Raw genomic sequence first — 22,488 nt, 5'->3', positions numbered from 1 at the left:
CAGTTTGTGGGTTCAGATCGTTATTCAGTTTGTGGTTATTCAGATCGTTAATCAGTTTGTGGGTTCGGCATCAATTAAGCTGGTATCTTAAATGCTCGTTAAAAATATATAGCTGTATAGGTACATCAATATGAGGAGGGGGTTAGGACTATGCCATCCTCCAAAGGGAAACTCTTGATTTTCGCAGTTTTTCCATTTTCTTCCTGAAGTTTCCTAATACTTTGCATATCTTTTGCGTTTATTGTCCAAGTTCTATCTCATTTAACCGTCAGCCCCTTCCATAAAAATGCTTACTTGCCTTTGGCTATTCAGTGTCAAAAGAGCTAAATAAATAATCTCATTTTTTCGGCAAAATATTTAAGGCTTCTGGCTCACAAGTTGCTTGATGAAGCAAATTCATGAGCAGCTTGATATGAATAATAAAAGTTTTGATTATTTATTTTGATTATTATTCTCCTGCAGAAGACATCTTTGAAATGGAACCAGACAATTATAAAAGTAATTATTATTATTGTCTTTTGATTTTGGACATCCATGCAAATGCCACTGACAGTTTCCTAACAATTAAGAAAGTAACAGTTAAATTAGTTTTATCTTTAATATAATAAATGAATGTGGTCTACATTCAACGGTCTAAAAATACCAGGTATGCGTATTATTCAGGTATAATTAGATGCTTATTTAGCAGTTCAAGATGATTAATTTTTTTCAACTTCTCAAGAAATATAAAGTTTCAGTTTGGTACTGTCTGTTCTAATGAAGTAGCTCAAAGAGTACGGGAAACTTATAAGAGGGGGAACTGGCGCTAGTGTTGAAAGAAAAACTATCAACACCATCTATTGGTTGGTGACACTTGACATTTTTAAAAGCTGTGTAATCCTTTTTCTGTAAGGAACTGAGATCAAACAATTACAATTGCCCTCATTTTACCAATTACACTGATTAAATTAATTATTCTTATTAATACACTGAAAAAATGTCAAACGTCACTAAACGCTAGATGTCGTCAATAGTTTTATGTCGATACTAGTGCCAGTTGTTCAACTCGAGAAGACACGATGTTCAACTCGAAAAAAGAGAGGCCAGACAAAAGATGACCAGCGGCGTCACTTGAGGGGAAAGGAATTGCTCCCTTTCTATTTTGAAGGTTTTATCAAATAGATTTTTTTGTATTGAATTTGGTGTTTTGGTGTTTTGGGTCAATTTTGGTGATGTAATTGAAGACAAAAATTGCCCCCCCCTCGATGTATTTTGAAAAATACATCCTCTCCTCCTACATTTTCGGGAATTGGTGCCACTGAAGATCATACATACCCTTTTCGAGTTTCAAAAAAGAAAAACAAACCCTGCTTTTTACGAATTTCACAACCTTTGTCTGATTTCAATCGCATAAGTAACTTGGGGTACAGCGAATTTTAGGACTTTGGTCCTATACCATTTTGTAACCATATAAAAGAAGACATTTTCTCCTTCACTTTTACCAGATGGAGGGGGGGGGGGTTCTACTACTGTCGGGTACAACTTCGAAAATGTACAAATAAGAGGCAATGAAAGCCTACGAAAAATACGAGAAACTATAGGACAATCGCGAAAACGTTCAGGTCTCATGACACGGGCCAGAAACCTCACCCCCTCTTCTTTGTCTATGCGTGAGTGCCTGCATTCTACCATCCTTTTGTTTTTAAAACAAAATACTATTATAAAAATATGTTTTTGTCAATGAAGCGGTATGTAGAAGGCAGATTCAGCCTTCAAATACTATTCCGTCTTTTTTTCGCAGTAGAGACCCCCAAGAACAAGCCCATTGGCCTTCTCGCCTTCCCAGAAAGACCAGCTAAGACTATGTCCTCGTCTCCCGGTTCCACTGTCTGCCGTATTCCCTAAGCCCATCAAGCGGCTCCAGGTTGTATATGATGGTAGATAGTCAGGTTTTCTTTTAACCCCCGATTCGCTTCCTCAACGATGATGGCAACGAGAAACATTTCAAGCATTGCTTCGACATCGGATTGTCAGGGTGTCGTCGTACGTGGCCGAACCACCGGAGGCGACTGTTAAAAATGACTACTGTACAAGTTCTCTTTTCAAGTTGTCGAAGAAAAGAAAGAAAAAGAAATATAGTTCTTTACGAATTTTGCAACGAGTCCCTGATTTCAAAGGATAAATAATTCGGAATGCAAAGGATTTTAGGATTTTGGTGCTATACTATTTTTAGCCATGTCGAAGATGAAGTTTTAGTAATATATAATTAATTTTCATAAGAAATTGGGAGTTCTACCTCTGTCTGGCACAACTTCAAAAAATCCACAAAAAAAAGTAATGATAGCCTACGAAAATTAATTTTCATAGAAGGCATGGGTCCAAAACCTAGAATGGTTTAATTTACCTTTTTATCTACCTTTGAATCACTTTATGTTTCACTGAAACTACTGAAAAAAGCTATTGTTCGAAATCAGGGAAGGGGGCAAAAAATCTTGGTAACTAATGCCTCATGCTTCCCCTCAATTGACGCCACTGTACCCCTCTTCTTCTTCCCTACGCATGTGCGTGCTTGCCACCAAACTTTAATTTGAAAACTGAAATACAACTATGAATAATCATAAAGCATCTAATTAGAAGCAGACATCTGATCCTTAGGTTTCGTGGGTAGATAGACCATTTACCGCACTATCCTCTTTCCTCCTTATGTACGTGCCTGCCTACCACTAACCTTTAATTTCGAAGCGGTAAAAACTATCATAAAAAACCATGAAGTAGCCTATGGAAGCAGATGTCTACGCATGGAAGGGAATAAAATATGTGCGAGAATTAAAAGAAAAATCAAAACGTGGAAATTGATTTATTTTAATGTAGATGCACACACTGTATTTCAACTTCACTGTTTTTTTTTTTTTTTTTTTTTTTTTTTTTTTTTTTAGGAATGCTTTCACGTAGCAGAAAAGAGTCAAAACGTTCAGCCAAAATACTGGTAGATATATTTTCTATCCTTGCGCAGCTCACTGGGCTTCTACTTTGGCCTATTATTTTAGCTGGTAAAGATGGGGGAAGCCATTTGGTTTGGTCACTGCCTGTTTCATTGCTCCTCACATCTTGTGGATGGTGGGAGAACTACGCAGATAAGCATTCACCATTTGGTAAGTAAATCAGGTAGATGGTTGAACCTGCTAAATACTCCTCCAAGCAAAATAGGGTATAGTTAGTTGTAAAATACCCTTGTTTACTTTTAGCTGCTCAAATTTAAGGATTAATTGATATGGTAGAGATTTTAAATTTTGTTTGTTTTTACGTGTAGACGGTACTTAAATAGTTGACTGTTTTGGAATTTTCGGATTTCAGTGCCTCTGTGAGAAGAGAAGGCGTTATTAATTAATTTAATGTAAAAGAATCTTTGGGACGAGAGGCATATGAAAGAAATTTCCTGAATGTTTATATGTATGTATATATATATATATATATATATATATATATATATATATATATATATATATATATATATATATATATATATATATATATATATATATATATATATATATATATATATATATATATATATATATATATATATATATATATATATATATATATATATATATATATATATATATATATATATATATATATATATATATATATATATATATATATATATATATATATATATATATATATATATATATATATATATATATATATATATATATATATATATATATATATATATATATATATATATATATATATATATATATATGTATATATGTATATATATATATATATATATATATATATATATATATATATATATATATATATATATATATATATATATATATATATATATATATATATGTTACTGTGAATGTTTGAAATCTGGTTAATGTCGACATTCACCGGTGAATGTCCGAAATTACTTTTTCTCTGTTTGGATTCAATTAGCCTTACGAATCAGCTTTTTCAGTCTTATGCAAGCATCGATGGTAAAAATTAAAGTTAGATTGTGATAGGTTAGGTTGGGTTAGTTTAGGTTAGGTCCAATTTTTGGACCAAACCCTACCTAACCTGTCACCATCAAACCTTGCATAAAACTAAAAAAGTTGTCTGGCAACGCTGACTTAATCCAAGGAGAAAGGGGGTATTTTGGACATTTACCGGTTAGAGATGAATTCAGTTTGATTTGATTGAGAGGTTGAGATTGGTGATTGGTTGAGAGGTTATAAAAACCTCCCTCCTCAAATTTGCCCTCTCCTCCCCTCAAGTTTGTAAACCACATATCAAAAATGAACACAATAATTTAACTAAGCTTAATATAACTAAGAAAAAACCCAAGAAACCATAGAACTTCTATTCATTGAATTCTGCTTCGTTGTAATAAAGAAGGTTACTAATTGCTTACAAAAATATACTTTTGTAAGCAGATATACTTTTAACTTTTGTAACCAAAATACTTTCTTTAATATACTTGTTTTAATGTATTTTTTTAATATACTTTTATTATACTTTTATTATACTTTAATATACTTTTTTTTAATATAGTTTTTTTTTAATTTACTTCTGTAAGTAGAATAAATAAAAGCTCAAATAGGGATAAAATCATTTTAATAGACAATGTGTCACAAACAGTGATAGAAATTCAAAAAAATACCAGATATTTCGGTCACATATGGAGTGGCCATCATCAGTAGTAAAACTAATCTAAAACAATTCAAAACAATAGTTTATATACGAAATCAAATAAAACTACATATTGTTTAATTCTCTAATTCTTTTCAAAGCAAAGGCGGAAAAGGTGCAAAGTTTTTCTAAATCCAAACAATAATAAAATAAAATTATCCACGTCTGTAAGCCTTAGCCTTACAGCTGAATGATTATTTAAATTTTAAATGTTTTTTTTTTGTTTAACTAATGCCATTATTACGAATTTCAAAACTATTTTGAATTAAATCCTTCAACTAAAAGCTTTTTTAAATCATTTAATCAAGTTTCTTAATGAAATTTATTTGTATTATTTAGCCAGCCTCTTATATCCTTTAAAAGGATATTAAGGTAGCTTCATATGATCCACAAAAAGTTTGAGAAAAAAAAAGCTACAAAAAAATGCGCAATTTCTGCAAATTGCTTCTTGCACTTGACGCGAGTTTTCGTCGTCTGGATTATCGATATCAATTATTTAGAGACTTTTTAAAATAAATTCTGAAATTGTTTTCAAAATTTTACAATGTATTGTCTTGCCCGAAATTAAAGCACATGTTACACTTACACACCTTTTGGAATTTCATCCACTTATTGCATTTACGGGATGTTTTCACTTCAGAAAAGATATATGGATCTCAGAGTTTCTGGGATATTTTTCTTCGTAAACGTTATTAACAAAGACTATGGAGAACTTATGTGTTGAAACGGGTGCTAATATCGACAAGAAAAATCAGTAGCAACATCTAGCGTTTGGCGACTTTATTTGGCCTAGAGACTACTGCATGCTTGTTTTTTTGTAAGTTGAAATTTAGGAGAGGTCAAAGAAAGCAGAACCCTACCCCAGTAAGCCCATTAGCTTAAAATCAACTAAACTATTTAATATGCCAACTTTTTCCCAAAATAACCTAGGCTTAACTTGTGCAGATACATTAAAGGCTCGTACAGCCTGACTTTTAGTGTGTGTATAAGTTATAAATTACTGTTACTAATAACAGCGTACTGCAGCATCAAGCCGTTTGAGGAGAATACAGCTATGAAGGCTCCTGCTCTGCCGCAATTTATTCAGACTTTCCCTCTTTCAGTCCCTCGAGATAAAAAGAAAAAACAAGTAAAACTAAAAGAAAAGCAGAAAATGTATTCTGCTTCGATAATTTCGGAGACCACACTGCCTTTCCATGACGATAAATAAAATTTCAAATAGGGATAAAATCCTTTTAATAGACAGTGACGATGATAACAGTGATAGAAATTCACAAAAATACCAGATATTTTGGTCACATTATAGCTTTGAATTTCGGTTACATGCAGTGACCGTCATCAGTAGTAAAACTAAACTAAAACAATTTAAAACAATAGTTTATATACGAAATCAAATAAAACTATATATTGTTTAATGCTCTAATTCTTTTCAAAGCAAAGGCGGAAAATGTGGAAAGTTTTTCTAAATTCTGGGAAGGATCTAACATCATTGGGGCAACAAAGTGGGGTCTATCAGATCCCATGTACTTGCGGAAGCTCATATGTGGGACGTACTAACCAGAATTTGGAAATGATATTATTATAGCATAAAGATTCTATTTCTTCGGCTTTAAAGCAAGATTCTAAGTCTGAAGATTTTACTTCAGCCCTTTCAGAACATATTTTCAATTTTCCAGATCATTTTATTTGTTATTTGATCATTTTTATTTTATTTCGATAATGTCTCTTCGATTTCTAGGGACCGGGTTTTAAAGCAAAATTTTCTTGAAACTCTTGAAAAAAAAAAATCTTATTCAAGAATATAGCTTTGGATCGTGACACACGTGAATTGTTGCTGAACTCTACCTATGATAATTTATTAAAATGTGATAGATAAAGTTTAATTCACCCAATGTAGTTGACCTCTGTCCAAGTGTTATATCATTGAACGCTAATGAACCGAATCCAAGAAGGTCAAAGAGGCTAGCTTCCGCCTAGAGAATTAAACAATATGTAGTTTTATTTGATTTCGTATATAAACTATTGTTTTAGTTTAGTTTTACTACTGATGAAGGTCACTGCATATGTGACCGAAATATCTGGTATTTTTTGTGAATTTCTATCACTGTTATCATCATCACTGTCTATTAAAACTATTTTATCCCTATTTGAACTTTTATTTATCGTCATGGAAAGGCAGTGTGGTCTCCGAAATTATCTAAGCGGAATACACTAAAATACTTTTTACCGTCTCTGATAATGACCATGAGTCATCAAAATCTGTTATTCAGAAGGACCAATATTTGGAGAGCATGGCCAGGAAGATGGTGCGTCCCAATAATAACCACCTGCATGGTCTCCTTGATTGTTTATACAGCCCTTGGCGAGTCTTTCCTTGCTAGAAAGTTGCTTGGTCATATTATTTCACGTGATCTGGTCGTTTTTGCTCCAATGTTTGGTTATTGTAGTTTATAATACAGTAAACTTAAATTATCTCACCAAAAGCAAAGCTTGAGCTTCGCTTGGATTTTCGGCCTTGTCATTGTGAAACGGTTTGTGGCCGGTTTGCGGCCATTGTGAAGCGGCCTTTATTGCAATTTTTTGTTTTCCTTGGCAAAACCACATTCATGAGACAAGTACTCATATGATGAAATTGATGGAGGAAAACAATCTTAAGCTTCCAGCACCATTCCCTGACGTCCAGGAGGATTTTTATCTGAATGGAAGTAAAAATTTAATCTTTCTGCAAGTAGGGTTTTGTTGGCACCAAAGTATAATCATCTACTGAACAAGTACAGTCAAAACTCTCCAAAAGTGACCCCGCGTACCTCAGCGCCACTAGATGGAAAATGCTGTACTACTTAATCGCTCCGAGCCAATAAATTAAATTTAATACAGCTTTTACGGAACAAGTATAATCACCTACGGAACTTGTGATTTACTCGCCAGGTTCACATAGTTATGGAATCGTCTCCAGAGACGCGGACAAAAGGTCACTTTTTTGTGTGGAGAGGATAGGTTTTGTCAGTTCTTGTTCTGTATGTGATTATACTTTGGTTGGCACCAAGATTGGGGAGTCAGCAAATTCAAGATGATGACTACGAATCCTATAATTTCAGTATCTCCAAGTCCGACGTTCGACTTCAACGTTTCAGCTGAGCGTTGGACTTTAACTCTCGCTTTAATGTTTACATGTGTTTTTTTATTGTTATTTTTTAATTTCTTTTTCTGTTAATAGTGCTATAGACTTCATTCCAGAGTTTATACCCAGTCCTACGAGCTATATGCTCTCTTGAGGGAATTTATGCTATTCTGTTGCATTATGATAATTGAAATTAATCCTTGTCTTTCTTGCTGCAGGCTGATAGACCATCCTGGGGACGGAATTGATGACACTTTGAAGCAGCTTTGAAAACATATATTTATTTACAAGTTTGGACTCTGATTGCGATAAGTGATGTGTACCAAAATATTATTTTCTACTCATGAGCTTCAGGCATTGTGGGCTTGCCTTAGGACCAACCCAAAGCATTGGAATAGAGTCTGATTTGTGTAAATTCTGATTGACTTCAAAGTCTTAGAATATGATGGCTCCAACTCTAAAGCCTTAAAACCTAAGTATTTTGACTATTTTACGAGCAAATTAGGACTCCTCGACTCCATAAATTGTATTTTTAGAAAATTTTACATTTTAAGTCCTGAACAATACCTTATACTATCATATGAGATATAAAAAAACGATTTTCAATAAGGTAGTACGATCGATAATAAGGTAGTAGCAACCAACCTGCGCCCTGGTGGTTAATTCGTGAATTTCCAATGAGAGTTGGCAAACTGCTTAAAAGCTAATAGAACTGAAAACTGGAGCGCCTGCTACATTTCTGCATTTTGCAATAAATATTAGGTAGCGCTAATGTATTTAATTCAACCGATGCTAAATATCGTCGAAGTAATGTACGTATAGCCAAAACTACAATTACATAAAATTACATTGTGAAACCCGAAGCGATTTAAATTTCCTGTGTGCAGAATGTGATGGGATTCTGCAATAGATAAAAGGTTTATCAGTTTATTCTGACCACAGAGATAAGACATGTGTATGTTGCTGAAGATACCGTTGTCTGGTGTATACGGCATTCTAAGGTTTTTGGTGCTTTTTAATATAAGTCATTCATTTTTATCTATTTTGGTTTCAGTATCCTTTCTAGATGGAATACTGACGTTCTCATGATGTACTTCATTTGTTCCTTTTCTTATTTCAGCTATTGTCAAGAGCCTTGGACGAGTCAAAGAGAGACTGAAGCGAACACGTTACTTTACATATATTTTCATCAGCATTTGGAAGATAGCGCTTTTTCTAGGGACTGTTTTCTTTATTTGGTGGGGCATCTACAAAGACCTGACGCCACTATTTTCGAAATTCAATCTTGCATTTGGAGACCACAAAATACCTGTTTATTCGGTGAATATATTTTACATTAAGTTGAAAAAATTGTATGCCTTGCTGTCAAACATTCGTGTAGTTTAATTGAAATTTGGAAGCCAAATAGATTAAGTTCAAACATTGACATATCCACGATTTTTGTTCAGGGGGGGGGGGGGTGTTTTGCTCAGGGGGGGGGATTGCATAACAATTTTACAAGACGTATCAACATTTGTTATATGTATTTTTATTACTTTTTTACGAGTCCGCCAAAATTTCGGGGGGAGGGGGTTCAAATCCGATACTCCCCCCTCTTTATACAACCTTGAGTCCAAAAAAAAGCAACGGAAACAATCAAAATAGAATATAGTTAGTTCTGGGTCTGATTTTAATATACCGATCACCTGATGTGGAAACATTCCAGGGGGTGTGTACTTGGGTTTGGAATATCCCTCCGAACAAGACTAGTATTTCAAAGAACATAAAAAGGATCTGAGCCAAGTCTTCTGACCTTATTAATTAATTTATTTGTTTTAAGGTGGTAATAAAAGGGGAATCCAAAACTTTAATGTGGTGGACGACATGATATCTAGGACAAAAGTGGGACAAAAGTGTGTACCATAGTCATTCTAAACAGTTGAGCCTATCTTCTTATTTTCAGGCAGTAAAAAAAGTGGAAATAAATTCTAAGATGGAGTGATGAAAAATTAAGTGAAATCTTCAATCTTGGCATGAACAGCGGTAAATTTTTACCAAATCATATTATTGACTTACGAATAAAGTGAATATACCACTCAATGCCTTTTTTTATGCTCTTTCCAAATCTAATAATAATTTTTGTCGGAAATGAATTTTACCCCCACTCCTATATATACCAATTCAGGGTATATATTGATGTAAATAGGAGGTAAGTTTAAACTTTCCCTCACCCCCACCCCCCTAATGTGTAAATATATACCCTAAATGGGTATATAGGGGTGGGGGTAAAATTCCTTTCCGACAAAAATGATTATTAGATGTGAACAGGGCATAAAAAAAAGGCATCGAGCGGTATATTCACTTTATTCGTAAGTCAATAATATGATTTGGTAACAATTTACCTGAACACCTATTGGGAAGAATAGTTAAGCCCTTTTAGAGTAAGAAAATAAACATAAATTTAAATAATAAAAGACAGCTTATTTGTGTTCTGTTTGAGGGAAAGAAGAGGGACATACTAGTTACTTTTTTAATCAAAAAGTATAATATCCAAGGAGCCATTGAATTTATCTTCCTTGAGATGAGGCAGTTTATATTTGTGAAAAAAAATATCTTTTGGTTCCCCATTCAGTCCTACTTTTACAGCAAAAAGTAGTCAATGCGCACTCCTCGTGTGGTGATGTTTCGCACTTGCCAGTGGCGGATCCAGGGGGGGGGGAAGGGGTGCCCCCCCCTTCCCTAGCGTTGTCTAAAGTAGTGTAATTTGCTTAATTAACGCAAGATTACGTTAATTAAACTTTTCTTAACGCAAGTTTATCGGATCAACCTATCTTGCGCCCCCCTAAAAATATCCTGGATCCGCCAATGTACGCGTTAACTAGAAACCAGACGCTTTTTATTGGTATGATAACCATGTGCAAATATTTGCAATATTTAATACGTAAATATTTCATCTCAGTTTATCTTTTGGGAGAGGGGGGGATTTTTGTTTCGTTTATTTGTTAGCAAGAACAAATTATTTTCTAGATTTTAAAAGAAACTAATTTTTATATTTATTTCTGGGTATTAGAGGGGGGATGCGAATCCCTTGGTCATGTGCTAGGTAAAGCCCATAGGAGGAAAGAGCTCTATTGTCTATTAGTTAAATGAATATAATACGTGATGAATAATTCATTTCCTTGAAAAATAAAAAAAATATTTACAGAGATCCTTAAAATTTTGTTGTCTCGTCCTTCTTTAGTCAATCCTGTTTGCTTTTGACAGCTGTTATTTTGTTAAAGATTAAATCTCATGCCCAGTCATAAGGTCAAATTTGTGGATTGGCCGCGAGAGTTCCCTTTCCTCTGACTTTAGAAGAGTCACAAAATTGAAAAATCGAGGTCTCTAGCTTTACTTGGAAGTTCATCTAAATATGCACCAGAAGATATATTGTAATTTCCCCCCAAGGTATGAGCTTCGTGTACCCACACTTTAAGAGAAAGAAACAAGCAACTTCGAGAAAAATTATGATATAGTAACCTTAAGTTCAATTCAGTGTTTTGCTTATATGTTTTAATGATTTGTGAGTCAATTATACCTAAGTTTTATATTTTCTTAGAAATAAATAACATTTTTTAGGGTCATTAATGATTTTTATTTTTAGGGTCCCCTTAGAAGTTCTTTAGTCAGTGATGCAAAGATCGATAGATTTCAAACTTTTGAGGCACAGGACGCTTGGTCTAGCACACCATCCCATGTGCTCACGATTCAAATTTTTTCTGCCTGGCTTTGCTATGTTTTTGGTAAGATTTATTTATTGTGTATTAGAAAAAAAGTTTATTATTAGGAGGGATTTTTTTCTGGTGGGGGGGGGGTTCGGAAGAGGGGGTTACGGGGGGTATCTTTCCATGGATAATTATTTCATGGGGAAAGGGATATTTCTATGAAGGGGGCGCCAGATTTCCAAGCATTAGTTAAAAACGATCAGAAATTAAATAAGAAAACAAATTTTTTCAACTGAAAGTAAGGGGCAACATTAAAACTAAAAACGAACAGAAACTATTACGTATATGAGGGGGTTTACCCCATATTTAATACCTCGCTCTATACGCTAAAGGTTTTTTTTAGTACTTTCAAAAAATATATCTTTTTTAATTATACGGCCTTTGTGATTCAGTGGTTTGTGATTCGAACGAAATTCAAATTTTAGCGCAATGAGTGAGGATTTGACTAGGGGGAAACCCTCTCATATACGTAATAGTTTCTGTTCGTTTTTAGTTTTAATGTTGCTCCTTACTTACAGTTGAAAAAACTTGTTTTTTTTAATTTAATTTATATTTAGGGTCCACTTAGAAGTTCTCTCGTCAGTGATGCAAATATAGATAGATTTCAAACTTTTGAGGCCCAGGACGCTTGGTCTAGCATACCATCCCATGTGCTCACGATTCAAATTTTTTGTCTGCCTGGATTTGCTATGTTTTTGGTAAGATTTATTTACTATTTGTTACAAAGGATAAATATTCGTACATCTAGATAATTTTGAAGATCACACTGGCAAACCATGATGATAAATAAAAGTTCAAATAGGGATAAACCTTTTTAATAGACAGTGATAAATTTCACAAAAAATACTAGATATTCCGGTCACATATGCAGTGACCGTCATCAGTAGTAATACTTGAGTAGTTCATCAGCATTGCTACTGATGACGGTCATATGTGACCAAAATGTCAAGTATTTTTTTGTGAAATTTTTCAGTCTATTAAAAGGGTTTATCCCTATTTGAACTTTTATTTATTCATAGATCTATCAACATTTCTCTTGGGTCCCAACGCTCAACAAATTAAAAAAGAATTAAAGGCTTATTTCCCAGATATATATTCGTATTAACTAGGTTCAGTTCACGCTAGTTTTTGAAATTCAATTGAATCCAAAGAAGGAAGAAGAAGAAAGAAAAAATCATGGCAAGGCGAAGCCACCTGAGGTCAACATATCAATGCAAATTTGAGTCATATTTACCTCAAGGGTTTGCAAATCCTTGAAAAAGGTGGTCTTACAACAAAAAGATTTGAACCGGTTCTCTTGGATCCCAACGCTCGACAAATACAAAAGAACTAAAGGCTCATTCCCACTGAGATTTTAGTGTCAACTAGGTTCAGCTCACTTATTTTTTTAAATCAGCTGAATCAAAATAAGAAAGTAAAAAAAACTCATGGCAGGATAATGCCCCCTGAGGCCGGCACAGCAATTCAAAACCGAGCTAGTTCCCTGGCTATATTTACCTCAAGGGTCTGCAACTCCTTGAAGAAGATGGTCTTACAACAAACAGGTTTGAACTTGTTCTCTTGGATCCCAACGCTCGACAAATACAAAAGAACTAAAGGCTCATTCCCACTGAGATTTTAGTGTCAACTAGGTTCAGCTCACTTATTTTTTTAAATCAGCTGAATCAAAATAAGAAAGTAAAAAAACTCATGGCGGGATAATACCCCCTGAGGGTACTATCCTGCCATCAAACAGGTTTAAACTGGTTCTCTTGGCACCCAACGCTCGACAAATTACAAAAGAACTAAATGCTCGTTCCCACTGTGATTTTAGTGTCAACTAGGTTTCAGCTCACATTTTGACAAGCATCTTTGAGCAGCAGTTTCCCGAGTTTCCAGCTGCTTGGCATTTGAAAAGTTTACTATTAATATTTTTTTGAAACAAGTGATTTTGTGACAAGTCTACAGCTACGAATTATTATGGTTTAAGTTGGTTTTAAATTTATTCGAACACACACACACTCATGGCGAACAAAAAAAAGAAGAAAAAAAAAGTAATTACTATTGACTGATGGTGAGTACTGGTACAAGTTTAATAACGATATTTTTAAAATCTAAAAATAAATGAGCCTTAGCATTTATGTTTTCTCCGAAACAACCGATTTTGTGACAAACTTACAGCTCGAACTTGCAGCAAAAGGACAAGATACTTTTATCATTGGATTCATTAGTCTTAGGTAGATTCGCTCACCGAACAAGAATTATGCTATTAAACTAAATTAACTTTTTCACATGCAGACCATTCGTTCCGAACTTTTACGATTTTTAACCAATTTTAAACGAATTTTGCAATCTAAAAAATGTAAAGAACGTTTTAAAACATAATTCAGTGCCAAAATTAGCATTTACTTGCAGCTGAGCATAAATATAAAATCAAAGTTAAACGGGTTTGAACTAAGTCACGGCTGGACAGTCAGAATATCCTTCAAAAATTGTAATTGGATAGCACCATTGAAATTATGAGACAATTTGGACAGTGGCTGGTCTAAATGTTTAAATGAACATTAAAATTGGACTGCTTGTATTAGGTGATACGAGGCGTTGGTCAAAGTGTTTGTAAAATTGGATAATAAATTAATCTTAAGTAGCATTTACCTACTGCTGTCCATATATATAAAACCCGAGTTCAACTGATCTTAACTTTGTCAACTTTGGCTGATCAATATAATCTTTGGGAGATTCCGAGAGACAGAGAGAAAAAAAATGCCATAAGTTCCTGCTTTAATTTTAAAGATAGTAGTGACTTTGTCTTGTGCATTTTTTTTTGGCTATTTTTGGCCCTGAATAAATTTCAAAAGTCTTAATTTTATCAAACCATAATATTTTATTTTATTTAAATTGCGTTTTCAAAACTTCTCAATATAGAGAGTAGAAACTACTTATATTCCGTGGTGTCAGTTGGCTGGAGATGGCATTTGCTTCCTTCCCTAAATTTTTAGCTCGCCGCTAGATTTAGAAATATCATTTTTTGGTGTTTCCATTGATAAAAAAAAAGCAAAATTGGCCCCCTAGATTTTGAAAAATACATTTTGGCTCCCTCAAACATTTTCGCGAATTGACGCTACTGCTGATATTTGAAGCCAAATTCATTCATTAAGGCCATAACTAAATCTAAATAATCTAGTTTTCGATTTCATTGTTTTCTTTATGCTTTATTTAAAAAAAAAAATTTCAGGTAAATTTGCGTGCAAGATCTGTATTCAAGGCTTCAGTTTTGCATTTCCTGTAAACCTTATTGTTCCCGTTTCTGTGTCACTGCTGATTGCAGCTTGTGGTGTTCGAAACAACAACGCCTGTATACTGCAAGGAACGCTGCCAGATTATCTGTTCTTTGAATGCCCTACTGGTGATTTCTTAAATGATTTGATACTTAGTCAAGTAAGTTTATTTATAAGTTTTTTTTTAAATTTGTTTCTAGGACATTTTCAACAGTCTGGTGTACATCAACGTAACTTTATACCATATATACCCATTATTATACCCATGTTATATTCGTAGAGTGACTGCATAAGAATGAATTCTGCTTAGCTTCGTAATGCATATCTGAGTAAAAAAAAAAGTAACGGTGGTGCACCAGGCGTCAAATGAGACTAATATTGTAATCGTCTAGGCCAATAATATTTACAGGCATGGTTTTAAGAGGAGGAGCTATACAACAAAGCAACCAACCAGGTTAAACGAACACCCATTTCTTATTTTTAGTGACTAAAATTTTTTAGTGACTTTTTAGGATTTTTTAGTGACTAAAATTTAAAATTCACGTTATAAATACGAACTTTAAATATTTGTTAATTTTTTTTTTCAGCAAAAAAATAGCTAGAAAGTGTGTGACATTACTTTGCTATGGAATTACTTAAGGGCATAAAAGTTCCAATGAACAGACTTTTTTTAAAAATTAATTAAAAAAAACTTTTTCCACAAAATCAGTATCAATAAATAAATGAAACCCAAAACAAACAGAAATTAAAATAGATAACAGAGTCAAGCTCAAAACGAGCAGAAATTAATATGAGTAGGGTTCAAAACCCCTATGATTTGTAAAAGCCAGAATATAATTTGTACTTTGCTGAAAAATATTCAGACGAATTTACTGAAAAAAATGTGCATTGTCAGTGCAATATACATATGCTGATATTTATTCCCTAAAATCTTAATTAATTTTTGATTTCTTAGTTATAAAAGTGAAAACATTTAAAAGAATTTTTTCAGTAAAGCACAAATTATATTCCGGCTTTTAGAAATCATAGAGGTTTCATTTATTTATTGATACTGATTTGTGGTAGTTGTATGCTTGGTAGATTGTTTGATTCTATTTTCGTTCATTTTTGGTTTGATAGAGCTCTTCACTTTTTGTTGAAAAACTTATTTTATAGAAAAAGTTTTTTTAATTAATTTCTGTTCGTTTTATATTGACATGGACTTTTCAGGGGAAAAAATTAAATAATAGTTTGAGTCTTTCCGGTTTTCCTTTAAGAATTTATAGTTTAACCTGCTATTTATATGCTGGAGAAACTTTTTCAAGAATTTTTAACAACATAAACTTTTTTCAAAATTATGACACTAATCGTAGTGTTTAATTTTTGATTTCTTCCGCTCATTTTACGAATGAGCTCTTTTAATACGTTGATACGTTTGATACGTTTTAATACGTTTAATCTCAAATTTTTATTGGAAGTGTGGGGAAACGATGGGCGTGGGAGGGGGGGTGAGGGATTTTCCCTCTGATCACTTTTGACTAATAAAAAAGGCACTATTCCTCAATTCCTAATCAAATGAAACCGTTTGGAAGCTTCTACGAAAAAAATTTCTATAAAAACCTGACATGTCCCAAAGGCATAGTTCATGACCCTGCTCCTGAGGGCTATTAGGGGAGGGGGTGTCATTCTTAAATTTCCAGACCTTTCAACTACGCTGAACAACATGAACATATCAAAATGTTGATTGGAAATATTTGGGGAAATGATGGGCGTGGGGGGGGATTCTCCCTCCGTTTACTTTCGACTATTAAAAAGGATAGTAGGCCTCTCAATTTCCAAAAACATTAGTCCTTTTTGAAGTTTTTACGACAATGCTTCTTATAAAAACCTTTTATGCCCCCCGGGCATAACATACAACCTTAGCACTGAGAGTTGTGGGGGGTCGTCATACTCAAAGACATAATTTTCGGACCCTTCAACTACCTCTAACAAAATGGCTATATCAAAATGTTGATCGGAAGTGTTTGGGGAAATGATGGGCGTGAGGGGGGGGGGGGTATTTGTCCTCCGATTCCAGTTTTAATTTCCAGAACTTTCAAAAATGTTGAACAAAATGGCTATCTGAAAATTTTGATTGGGTGTATTTGGGGAAATTGTGGGCGTGAGAAGGGGGTTAGTTACCCTCCAAAAACTTTCGACTATTAAAAAGGGCACTAGCACTCTCAATTTCCAAGTGAATGAGCCCCTTTTGAAGTTTATACGACAACACTATATATAAAAACCTCATATGTCCCCAGGGCATAACTTACAACCTTCGCCCTGGGGGCTCTGGGGGGTTTGTCATCCTCAAATACATAATTTCCAGAACTTTCAAATACGCTGACACAAAATGGATATCTCTAAACTTTGATCGGATGTGTTTGGGGAAATGGTGAATATGAGAGGCGGGTTAGTTGCTTTCCACTCACTTTCGACTAGTAAAAAGGGCGCTATCTTTAACAATTCAGAATAAAATAAGTTCTTATTGAAGTTTATATAAGAACACTTTATATAAAAACCTTATATTCCCCCAAGCCATAACTTACAACCCTTGCTCTGAGGGCTCTGAGGGGGTTGTCATCCTCAAAGACCAAATTTCCAGACCTTTTAACTACGTTGAACAAAATGAATATCTCAAAATTTTGATTGGATGCGTTTGGGGAAATCGTTGGCATGAGGGGAGGTAGTTGCCCACCAGTCACTTTCGACTGTTACTAAGAGCAGTAGCCCTTTCAATTTCCGATTGAATGAGCCCTTTTTGCAATTTCTTCGACAACGCTTTCTATAAGAACCTCATACGCCCCCCGAGTCAAATATGTCCTCATGGCCATGGCGCTGTGGGGGGGGGGGTGTCATATCCATAAACCTAGTTTCCACAAATTTGAATTATATGTAATACAATTGCTATATCAAAGTCCTTTTTGGATGTTTGTGGGGAAAAAGTGAGCGTGAGAGGGGGATTAATTGCCCTCCAATCACTTTTAAGTATTAAATAGGCACTAGCCCTTTGAATTTCCAATCGAGTGAGCCCTTTTTCAAGTTTCTATGGCAAAGCTTTCAATAAAAACCTTATATGTCCCCCAGGAGATAACCTATAACCCTTGCCCCGAAGACTCTGGGGGGAGGCTCCTGCTCAAAAATATAATTTCCAGAACTTTCAACTGCTTTGAAGATAATGGCTATCTCAAAATTTTGATTTGATCTGTTTGGGAAAATGGTGGGTGTGGAAGGTGTATTAATTGCCTTTCAATCACTTTCTACTATTAAAAAGGGCACTAACCATTTCCATTTCCAATCGAATGAGCCCTTTTTGAAGTTTCTACAACAACGCTTTCTATAAAAACCTTATATGCCCCCAGGGCATAACTTACAACCCTTTTCCCTGAGTGCTGTGGGGGGTTGTCATCCTCAAAGACCAAATTTCCAGAACATTCAACGACGTTGAACAAAATGGCTATCTCAAAATTTTGATTGGATGTGTTTGGGGAAAAGGTGGGCGTGAGAGGGGGGTTAGTTACCCTTCAATCACTTTCGAATATTAAAAAGGGCACTAGCTCTTTGAATTTCTAATCGAACGAGCATTTTTTGAAGTTTCTACGACAACGCCTTCTATAAATAACCTAATATGCCCCAAGGCATAACCTACAGCCCGTGCCCTGAGGGCAGTAGGGGAGTGTCCTCCTCAAAAACGTAATTTCTATCTGGAAATCAACTACGCTGAACAAATGGCTATCTCAAAATTTTGATTGGATGTGTTTGGGGAAATAGTGGGCGTGAAAGGGGTGTTACATATCAGTTCAAATATCTTGGGATTATTTTAGATAAAAATTTGTCGTTTCATAAATATGTAAAAACACTGTCGTTAAAAATTTCCCGAAATATTGGCATGCTAACTCGTCTTTGTCACTTTTTTCCTAAAGCTATTCTAAAATCTATTTATTATTCTTTCGTCCACCCATATTTTCTCTATTGCATTTTGGTTTGGGCATCTACCTTTTCGTCTGTTTTCAAGTCTCTCCAAATACTTGAGAATAAAGCAATGAGGATTCTTTTTAATGCTGATTGCAGAACTTCAGTTAGACACCTATATGGGACTTCGGGAATTTTCTCTTTGGACCAACTTCATTTAATTTATATCTCTAGTATTTGTCATGATTATCAATATATTAATTTACCTGTAAATTTCTCCGGCATTTTCTCAACTAATTCTCAATTTCATAATTATCCTACTACGCATCGTTCAGACTTTTCGTGCGAAATTCGCCCGACATCGAGAGCGGGATTCAGCATCCGTCACATTGGCCCAAAAATCTGGAACTCAATTCCTGCATCAGTTCGAGAATGCAGCAACAAGCGACATTTTCTAAGACTGGTGAAGAAATATCTTATGGCATGCTAAGCATTTTCTTCATTAGGACTTTCTTTTTCGTTGTTGTAAAATTTAGTTAGAAAATGGCTGTGTATTTTCGTTGGCAATATTTTCAGCGCTAAAGTATGCCACCAGGCATGTGCGCTGTTTTGTGACATTTAATTATGTACGTGTTATAAATAAAAATATTCTACTATATTCTACTACCAATCACTTTCGTCTATTAAAAAGGGAACAAGCCACTCTAATTTCCAATCGAATGAGCCCTTTTTGAAGTTTCTACGACAACTCCTTCGATACGAAGTGCCCTGGTCTAAGACCAAGAAAAAAAATACATTGTTCCAACATTGTTCTATGCTTAGGCAGCGCTATTGCGCTGCCTAAGATTCTATTCGCTTACTTTCCTTAGACTTCTCCTTACCTCCCTTTCTTTCTTAAGACTCTCAAAGGAATCCAATTAAAACTCTTGATTAAAATAAAATCTAAATTAATAAACTAATTACCGAATTATTATAATTAAAAAAAAAAATTAAATTAAAAGTTATATTTAATTGAAATTAAAAAAAAGATAAAAATTAATTAATAAAATTTATTAAACTAAAACTTATTAGTACAATTTTATTAAATTTTAATTAAATTAAAAGTAATTAAGCAAATAGTGATGCTTCTTTCTTTAAATAATTTTTATAAGCAGGATATAGTCTTCTTTGGGTGTTAATTCCTGAAGATTTCGGGATTTATATTAGAAAAATTTCAAGTCTTTTCATCCATTTTTTGTTGTTTAACAACTACTTTCCTTTCTCTTTTTGTCCATTTTTTTCGGTTCATGCTTTGCAATTTCTTACTTCGTAAGGTAGGATTAATTTATTATTGTTTTAATAAATAATAATAATAAATAACAATAATATAAAATAATAAATAATAATAATAGTAACCATTAAAAAGTATTGTTTATCTGTTTTTAGCATGCCTGGGTGTGGCTACTTTGGTTACTCTCCCAAACCTGGATCACCTTGCATATTTGGACACCCAAATGCGAACGTCTTGCGTCCACAGAGAAATTGTTTATTTCACCTTTCTACAATGCATTCCTGCTCGACCAGGGTATGGGCCTTATGAGACGGAGAGATGACGAAGGAGACGTTAAAACGGAAGTAAGAATTCGAAACTGATAATCTCTTTGCGAAAAATCGGACCAGTACTTTTGCCTCAATATATGATCATGGAGTTAGATAACTGTTAGATGGACGTTAATTAGATAGATATCAGATAAGTGTAGATAGTATGCTAAAAAGGCAAATAAAAGAGTTGTAAAAGTTAACTATATTATATATTGACGTTATCATGTATTTAAAAAAAAAAATCACACGATTCTGCCTCTCTGCCTTGATTTTTCCCTTGTGGAATTGAATCACTTCCAATAATTCTGACTTTTGTCATTTAATGGAACGCTTTTATAGTAAATTAACTGGTTATATATATATATATATATATATATATATATATATATATATATATATATATATATATATATATATATATATATATATATATATATATATATATATATATATATATATATATATTTATATTTTATTTTATATATATATATATATATATATATATATATATATATATATATATATATATATATATATATATATATATATATATATATATATATATATATATATATATATATATATATATAATCAACCCTCCGCCCCCCTTTTTAGAAAACATACATAAGCAAACCACTTCGCCGGGTCACCTCGTTTCTTTCTGCTTTCGCAATTACGAATAATGCAAATTCACACCATTACTCAGTGACTCACAAATTTACACTGACCCGCTCATGACAGAGTAAATGGGAGGAACTGTTTGTACGCGCTGAGGATGTAGTGCCAAAAATCAATAAGCTTTGATCTTACTGTTATATTATTTATACAGTTGCCTAACCTAACCTTAGTGCATTGACGCTGATTACTAATTAAACTTATTTCAGGAATTAGAACTGGACATAGATGCCACAGGTGATGGGGAAATGGGGCAGTATTATGAGACTATATCTATTCATACAGAAACGAGTAGTACAGAGCCCAAAACTGTGAAAGCATCTGATTCGATCACACAAATTTATGCTTGTGCCACTATGTGGCATGAAACCACAGAGGAGATGATGGAAATGCTGAAGTCAATTTTCCGTATGGATGAAGATCAGAGTGCTCGGCGAGTTGCTCAAAAATACTTGAAAATTGTTGACCCGGATTATTACAAGTTTGAGAGTAAGTGGGAAAGATTTAATTGCCTGGAAAGCCAAAAAAATAAGTAAAATAGAGGGATGAAAAGAAAATGAATTTGTTGACTTTGGAAGATTGTTTGATCATTTATAGAAAACACAATTTAATTATATAGAAATAATGTATTACATTTTACTTCTTGCATAAAATAAACCAAATGTGTTTAAGTTTGTCTGCAGAAAATTTGAGGTTTGGATAAAGCACTTTGAGTTTAAATAATTTTTTTTTTTTCCTAATTCTGTGTTTTGCCTTATAACAACATGGAATAAAGTTCCGTTGAAGCTACAACAAAAAACTGTTAAAAGAATTTAATTTGAATCTCTATATTTCAGTCTTCTGGTGCCACTCTTTTTGATCGTCTTGCTGTACTTATAATAACAATAACAATTATACTAGAAATTTATTAAGCCACTTACAGAGACGTTATAGTGACGCAATACTAATGCACTGCCAGAACCAAGCATCTGGATTTTCAAATTTTCACCCAAAAAAATTTCGACTGCGGAAAGCTGGTAAACTAAGCTTTTATCAATTGTAGAGACTAGGTTCTATCACACAAACTAAAGGAGGTAGTTCTGACTGCGCTGTTGGGTGCCTCGGATCGAGATCTGGTTGTAGATACTAGCAGGGGCTTAGCTCCAGTATTTTTAATGGGAGTTCGGAGTGGGTCTCTGCCTCAACTAAACTACGCCACTGAATACTAGTAGATACTAGTCTTTACAGTAGATACTATGTTTTGGCAGACTACATACGATATATTACTATACATCACTAAACTTTTCTTTTATTTATTACATTTTTGTTATATTTCATTTTGATTAGTGTTTCTCTCTCTATCTTTTTCTTCTTTACCTTCTTTATCTGCGATTCATCATCAGAATCTACCGGCCCTATCGAAGTTTTGAAGTTGGACCTTTGAGTAGTATTTTGCGAAGATGGTAAAAAAAAAGGCAAAAACATTCCAAAAAGTTGATTGCTTCGTTGATTCTCTCACTGTGCTCCTTCATCT

The 22,488-nt window shown here is 33.8% G+C and overlaps 1 protein-coding gene across 1 annotated transcript in view; it reads left to right on the top strand.

Moving 5' to 3' along the window:
• The window catches only part of kkv (hyaluronan synthase-like protein kkv), a 118,709-nt gene that overhangs the window by 32,441 nt on the left and 63,780 nt on the right, over positions 1-22,488 (top strand). The window contains exons 5-10 of the mRNA XM_089100548.1: positions 2,916-3,131; positions 8,913-9,112; positions 11,415-11,553; positions 14,750-14,952; positions 20,145-20,333; positions 21,185-21,464. Of these exons, the coding sequence (XP_088956674.1) occupies positions 2,916-3,131; positions 8,913-9,112; positions 11,415-11,553; positions 14,750-14,952; positions 20,145-20,333; positions 21,185-21,464 (1,227 nt within the window). The remainder of the gene's footprint in view (positions 1-2,915; positions 3,132-8,912; positions 9,113-11,414; positions 11,554-14,749; positions 14,953-20,144; positions 20,334-21,184; positions 21,465-22,488) is intronic.

This window comes from Artemia sp. Qi Xiang Cuo, chromosome 14 (genome assembly GCF_049724085.1).
Source record: "Artemia sp. Qi Xiang Cuo chromosome 14, ASM4972408v1, whole genome shotgun sequence".
NCBI classification, from domain to species: Eukaryota; Metazoa; Arthropoda; class Branchiopoda; order Anostraca; family Artemiidae; genus Artemia; species Artemia sp. Qi Xiang Cuo.
This window is presented reverse-complemented; position numbering and strand designations above follow the sequence as displayed.